The sequence below is a fragment of the Gastrolobium bilobum genome, unplaced genomic scaffold (assembly GCF_033153095.1).
Source record: "Gastrolobium bilobum isolate Gb01-03AN ecotype WA unplaced genomic scaffold, APGP_CSIRO_Gbil_v1 utg11809, whole genome shotgun sequence".
Classification (NCBI taxonomy): domain Eukaryota; kingdom Viridiplantae; phylum Streptophyta; class Magnoliopsida; order Fabales; family Fabaceae; genus Gastrolobium; species Gastrolobium bilobum.
In genome coordinates, this window is record NW_026897907.1 from 70,125 (window position 1) to 77,594 (window position 7,470).

Below are 7,470 nucleotides of genomic sequence, written 5' to 3' on the forward strand. Positions count from 1 at the left end.
TAATTACAATAGGACTCAGTTATACATATCCTAACAAACTACAGGTTACAACATATCACAGCAAATCATAACAACATATAGAATCTTCTATTCCAACAAGTCTTTATAGCTCATCTCTGTTTGTGAGATGCCTCATGGTGGGGTACGTTGTTGAGGCTTAACTAGAAGCTTGTCCCTGTCATTTAGTCATTGGCAAGACGAGGTGGTAACCAATTCTGAGCTACTAAAGTAATCTTGTGAGATGACGTGTATGCACATCCTATGTATTTCTTACTAATTAAGGATTTTTTGAACTTAATCCACTTATAGACTTTTGACTTAGTTCAATGGGCCTACAACGGCTTTTTAACCCTTATAACCCCTTATTAATAATTAATTATCAATTTGACCTTTATTATAAACTATTTCAAAAATTTGACCCCCTTAAAAAACATAACACCAATCTGCCCATGTTTGACCGTTGACCACCAAGACTACCAAGGTACACCCCTCCTTACCCGGGTATTTTTTTGAAAATTGTTGCCTACCCGAGTAAGGATGGGTGTACCCAGATATTATTCTTCGCACCTGAAAATTTGCTTGAATTATTTACCTGGGTAGAAAGGGGTGTATCCGGATAAATCTCGACCAGAAACCCCAATATCAATTGTGACTATTTTTATTTTCTTCTTAAAATTCGTTTTGATAGTCATTCCTTCGCTTCCTGTTATTTTTATTTTGTATTTTGACTTTTATCTTTCAAAACAAAAAAAAAAACACATAAACACGTGTTTCCATAATTATTTTACAAAACAATTTTAAGAAGAAAATAAAAATAAAAATCAGAACACAATCAAACAATCTCTTTTAGTGTAGTTCTAAATTATCATAAAACTGGCCCTCTAACAAGACAACCATGAATGTAGCCAAGCTACCCAATCCCTCTGCAAATGGAAGACAACACCACCACTGAAACATCCATTGGCTAAATAACAAAGAGAAGCTAAAATCACAACCCCATCCCAAGGCAAGTTTAAGGTAAAGGAGAAAAAAATAAAGATGCATGTATTTCGCTTCAAACAAATGCATCAAAGAATTGATGCTACAGCCTACAAGTCCTAACGATCCAATCCATGAGATCTAACAAATTTTATTTAAATTATCTATTTTTATATACCCATACACCCACATGTTAGCGATGTTCAATGAAAGTTGAAAAGAAACAGAAGCCAAAGATGTAAAATCAATTTAAAACGTGCTATAATTTAATGGCAAATTTACTTAGCATATAGGTAACTAGAATATTCTCAAAAAAGAAAGTAAGGTTGTATCCGATAACTATACAGGAGCATAAATGAGTATTTAAGTAAGCAAATTAGAAACTTAGACATTGGCTTCAAAGAGAAGAAGCTAATAGGAAAAATAGCTTTACTTCTAGCAAAGGCCTTCTCTTACCACCTCATAAGAATTTTTCTATGCTGGTGGTCAATGTTGACTTGGGCACAGCACCAATAACTGTGTCTTTTTTCTCACCATCCTTGAATATCATAACAGTTGGAATACTTCGAATCCCATACCGAGTAGCAGTTGAAGGGCTCTCATCAGTATTGAGTTTGTAACACTTGAGCTTCCCAATATATTGCTTTGCTAGCTCATCAATTATAGGGTGTATCATTCGGCAGGGACCACACCATGGAGCCCAGAATTCAACCAAAATGGGAGATTTAGATTCGAGTACAAGTGATTGCCAATTTGCATCAGTAATAGGAGCCACTGCAGTATACAATGATAAAAAAAATTATTTAATTCCAATTTGTATTTCACTCATACAATCAAAATTTATCTGAAAGTGTAAAAAAGATCATTAGGATCCACATGAATTTGATTACAATGATGAACAATGCTGAAATGGAGAGCATGCAAACCAGATAAAGCACAAACAGGCAAATAGAAAATACTACTAGAAACAAACAATGTATGCCTATGTTATTATTGATAGGGGGAAAGAAAAACTTAGCCAAAAACTAGATGACCTTAATAAGTTCATTTACTAAATGCAAAGGAAATACACAAAAGCGGAGGATCATGGGTATGTCAGAGCATGTCACTCAAAATGCATCACATTAACTAAAACCAAGGCTATTGGTGCTTCATCAACAAACTCAACAATGAAATTGGATCAGCCAATGACATAAATCAACATATCAACTCTGTGTGGAGATTACCATGAGAGATAGATAAAGGAACTATTGACACTAGTGCAAATCAATATCAATCTCACACAAATGAATACTTCCTACTCTGAATTTTTCACAAAATCCACCATTAGATTGGATGCTTTCATCGTGCACAACATGGTTATAAAAGTTCACATTAATCCAAGATCACTTCCTCCTCCACCTACATTTAACATCGCATATCCATGGTCAGAAAAGGAGTTCCTTCGATGATTGAAAGTAGACCATAAATCTAACATTCATACATACATACAATGATATCACGTACATACATTTCTCTTTTTCTGGGCAACCTGCTTTGAACCGGGCATTACTAACAAATGATGGCATGATAAAACCGGACCCCATTTTAGTGGTGTGCTCAGGTAACGATCTGTGTTGAAACTCGACCATCGTCCCAGTGGGTTCCGACCTTTCTCCCTTATTTTACACCCGGGGGTCTAGCCCTACTACCATCACTTGTGGTTCCTTACTTTCTCCTTTTATTTCTTCCTCCTTTTTCTCCTTGTCTGCTTTGCTTCCTTCATGCTTGACTTCCTTCTCTGCCTTTCCCTCCCTTTTCTTTCTTACTTTCTTGAGGGATCCTCAGACTCATGTTGTAGCAACTTCGGGCAGCGACTTGATCCGCCCTTACCATGGCTGTATTTCCGTCCTTAGCCACAAATTTCATGGCCAACTGGTCTATAGACAAAAATATTTTAAATTTCTTCATAAACGGCCTACCAAGAATAACATTATAGGCAGACCCAAGATCCACCACCGCAAATGACAAAGTCACCATTTTATGAGTAGGTGCTTTGCCTAATGTTAATCAAGAATATATCCTAACGGCTTAATCTTGTCTCCTGTGAATGCCAGTAAGTCGGCTCCACAAGGCTCCAATTGATCATAATCCAAGTCTAACCGCCTAAATGCATCCCAAAAAATAATATCCACAGAGCTTCCTGGATCTACTAACATTCTATCCACTCGATAGTTTGCTAATAGCCCTGAAATGACCGGCAGATCGTCGTGCTCCGAATCCAAAATTTCATCATCTAAATCATCGAACACTATTTGCTTTCCTGTCTTCCTCCTTTCTTCTTTAAAGCGGGGCTTCTCTGAAATGGCCATACAGGTTTTCAGATTTGTTTCCAAGCATTGCCAGATTCTCCTCCTCCAGCTCGCCCTCCGGCTATAGTGCACACATGCCTGACTTATACATGATTAGATGGGGATGACTGTGCCTCTGTCTTCTGACCTTTGTTTATCTCCTTCCTTCTTTCTCCTGGCGGGCTGCGACTTTTGTATGCTCTTTTATATCTGCCTTCTCCTTCTTTACATCCGTCGCCTTCACCTCATCTTACATACTTCTTAAGCTTTCCTTCTCTAATCAGTTGCTTAATAACATTGCGCAAATTGAAGCAATCATTTGTGAGGTGCCCATATATCCTCTGTGAAACTCACACCATTTGGATTTATCTGCTTGCACATAACTTGATCTGATGGGCGGGGGACTCGAAATATTCCTCATCTTCGTGCTATCACCTCCTTGAAAATTTGTGCTCTCGGAGCATTCAAAGGAGTAAACTCTCTTCTATATCCTTCTCGGAACCTTACTCCGACTAACCGAGGTCTCCTTTCTTTTATCTGTCCTCTACCCGCAAGTCTATCTGGCCTCTTGTTCTGTGTAGCTTCTCGAAACCCGTGTTCAATCTCCTTTTGCGAGGCTCTGAATTCTTCTAGATCAATATACTTCCGAGTTCTTTTTAACAACTCTTCTTTGGTGGATGGCCTCTTCTTTGCTAAAGAGTTTGCCAACCCTCCTGGTTACAACTCGGTAGTGAATAGCAACAAATACGTCTAATTTTCCAAGCCTCTAACTTGCCTAGCTTCCGCTTGAAAACGCTCATAATACTCTCTTAACTTCTCTCCAGATTTTCGTCTTACTCCACATAAATTATGGGTGGTTTTTGGCTGCGGCCCACAATGTGCAAATTGCAGAGTAAATCGCGACACCAACTCCCCCAACTATCAATTGAATTTTCCAACAATATGGTAAACCACTCCAAAGCTTGCTTTCTGAGAAAAACTGGAATCATTCAACACAAAAAGGAATCTGTTTCTCCGCACAACAACATTGCTGCTCGGAACACAGTTATGAACTCCTGTGGACCTGAGCTTCCATCATACGCTTTCATATCATTTGATTGTTTGAACCAACCCGGAATGGGCTCTGCCCTTAATCTCCAAGATAATGGCGTTCCAGATGGTCCCTAAATAGCTGATGTTACTTGGATCCTCTGCTGAAAAGGTGGTTGATATGGTGCCACCCATGCTTGCATATTCCCATACGGCCCTCCTGGTCCTGGGTTCATCACCCGTTCTTCAAAAAGTGGATCTATGTACCCCTCCTAGCGAGCTTGATGAAAATGGTAACATCCCTGATTGTCTCGCTGGTTACCCGGCTGATAATGGCCTCCAATATCTCCTCGATTCTCCCTATCCGGGCAGGGTAATACTTGAGTCCCCCTTGCCGATACTCTTCTTGGCGACCATGATTGAACCCGCCTAGTTCTTGCATCTTATCCACCTGATATTCATATTGCCGCCTTTGATCACACCGACCTACCTCTTGGCGAGCATAATATCGACGGCTGAACTCCTGCTAATTTTCTTCACGAACATCATGTTGCTCGTAGAACTCCTGCCTGCCTTCCTCCTGATGTTCGTACTCCCTTCTTTCCTGATAGTGCATATTTCTATCCGCCTCCCGAGTATATTCTACCTGTACTCGCTCTTCATTTCTCTGATTCACCTCTCGTCCTCTACTTCTATTGTCTACTCTTTCTGGGGGACTCCTTGACTCCCTCGAATGTTGAATACGACGGTCCTCTTGACAAGCTTCTCGTTGTCCCCAAGGATGAGACAACGGGATATAACTAGGAACAGGGGATCACGAACCCCTTCTGTGATTCCCTTGCCGCTGCTCATTTTCCCGTCGTGGTCTTTCCTCTGAGTGGTGTCTCCTTCGTCTTCTTTCATTGTGGTGTCTATTCCTAATATCTTCCGCTAACTGAAGCAAGGCTTGTCCAATTGTGTTTAGAGAACGGCTCCTCCCATTGGATTGGAAAGAATTTTCTTCTTCCTCTCCAAAGAGATGATCGTTTCCAATTCTACACTCCTGATGGTTGTTACTAGCCAGTAATGAGGTGGGAATAGGTTTACAGTCCCCACAGACGGCGCCAAATGTTTGCTATGAACATTAAAGGGTTAATAATCTCTCTCAATAATGTGTACTTCATTAACCTGCTTATGATATTTATATATGGTCTGGTTAACGGTTATAATGATTGTAGATAGTTAATAGGGGTATGGTTATTAAGATCGTGATACGGCCCATGTGTGCTAGTAAAACATGGGTTAAGGCCCATATTTCAAGCTCCTATCCCGGGTTCCGTGTATACGGGTTGAAAACAAGCCGATTCATCTTATCTGGGTATGGGCCTCATTTATGCTTAATGAAGCCCAAGATACAAACCTAGAACAAATTTAATTTGTATGAAGGCTACACCAAAGATTATTTTATCATATATGTCAGCTAAGCAAGGATGTAAGTTGGAAATTCTTCTCATGCCCAAGATATATAACATCACAGGAGCGTAAAGGTGAGAAAACAAAAACCATATAATCATTACAGAGCTTGGTCCTACTCCCACAAAGCCTCTACCTATATCAATTAGGGCATCCATTCAACTCCCTTTCTTTCTCAAGAAAAAGATTAAACAGATACAGCCATGTAGTGCCATTTAGTGAAACCAAAAAACGTGGTCAGGCATCTAATCTTATAAGCATATTCCATTTTTTCTTTGTCATGGTTAGCACCAGCACCTCACGCCTGATGTTCAACAATCTAACTCCCTACATGTCTAGAACCAAAGGTTATAGAGGGAAAGGAAAAAAGGCTAAATTTTTCATTTTTCAAGTATATATTCTCTGATTTAAGTGTCTTTTTTTTTTCTTTTTTCTTTTTAGAATGAAAGGAATAAAATGATAAATTATCATGAATCCTTCCAAACATCTTGAATTCATTTTTATAAATACTATATAACCCTTTATATTCAAAAATGAAAACTTTACTTTTCCCCTAAAACCTTCCATCCAGCAATTCCCTTTGTTTTTAAGAACTAACAAAAATCTAACCTGGGAACCCAAACTCAACCTGTTCCTTTTAAGTAAACATTGTCACCAACAAGCCAAAACCAAATCAGTACAAATAAAGATTCAGACACAAATAAATTCAAGTCCCAAAGAAAGAAAAAATAATAATAAAATTGGCATACCCACTTCATTAAACCAAAATACAATTAAAAAAAAAAACCCAAAAGAAAAAGTTCAAACCTTAACTGTTTTTTTTTTTTTTCGACAATTCACCGGCTCAACAAAACACAACGTTTTTTATTTTTAAAATTATTATTATTATTATTATTATTATTAATTTGTAACGAAAATGAAAGTTCACCATCGACAGCGGTATCCTGAGCCTCGCACAGGACTCGTCCACTGCGAGTAACGATTCTTGAAGTGTACGAAGCAGCGGAGCGAGTGGCGGTGATGGGTCTGAGCTTGAGGCCTGCGTAGTGCGGCAACTTGACAGAGCTCCGGCGGGCGGTGATCGGAGAGAAGGAAACGGCGGAAGGGAGGGAAGAAGAGCGAGGAACAACGGCTAGGGATTCGAGTACGGTGGCCATGGAAGCAGAGCAGATCAGAGCAAGATGGATCTGGAAGTTGAAGTGCAAGTGTTGTGTTACGATGAAATACGGATGAAGCTGAAGTGTGACAAGTATGGTTTTGGATATTGTTATTTCTTATTTGGCGAATGAAGGAACAGAAACGTGTGTGGATGAGGATTAGGTGCGACACTAATGTTGTAATGTCCGGTTGCATTTTCATGCAGTTACATACATAAATTAGCTCGTCCAATCACTCTACGCCATGTCACCACTCCGAGTACAAGCTTCACATTGCAAACTCAGTATGCCATTTTTTTAAAAAAATATATATATTTTATCTAAGACATTGTTGAGTGATTGTTTTGGGTTTAAATTGATTGGGATTGATTTTTAAGAGTTTATGTTAAACAAAGTTGCGGCAAAAAGATGGTTTATAAATCTTATTTATTAACAATATTCAACCGCATTTGATAAATTAAATATATATATATATATATATATATATATATATATATATATATATATATATATATATATATTTA

At 38.7% G+C, this 7,470-nt stretch overlaps 1 protein-coding gene across 1 annotated transcript; it reads right to left on the minus strand.

Moving 5' to 3' along the window:
* Window positions 1–1,215: 1,215 nt before the first annotated feature.
* Window positions 1,216–7,083, minus strand: LOC133311326 (uncharacterized). Its single transcript, XM_061512347.1, has 2 exons — window positions 6,718–7,083; window positions 1,216–1,752 (listed from the first exon to the last, which is right to left on the minus strand). Exons 1-2 carry the CDS (start codon window positions 6,944–6,946, stop codon window positions 1,439–1,441), a joined length of 543 nt encoding a protein of 180 aa, XP_061368331.1. The 5' UTR covers window positions 6,947–7,083; the 3' UTR covers window positions 1,216–1,438.
* Between the last annotated feature and the right edge of the window lie 387 nt (window positions 7,084–7,470).

Coding starts and splice junctions, on each gene's coding strand:
- LOC133311326 (XM_061512347.1), bottom strand. CDS start 6,946: ATGGCCACCGTACTCGAATCCCTAGCCGTTGTTCCTCGCTCTTCTTCC. Junction 1,753..6,717: donor TCAGGATACCGCTGTCGATG/GTGAACTTTCAT, acceptor TGTATACTGCAG/TGGCTCCTATTACTGATGCA.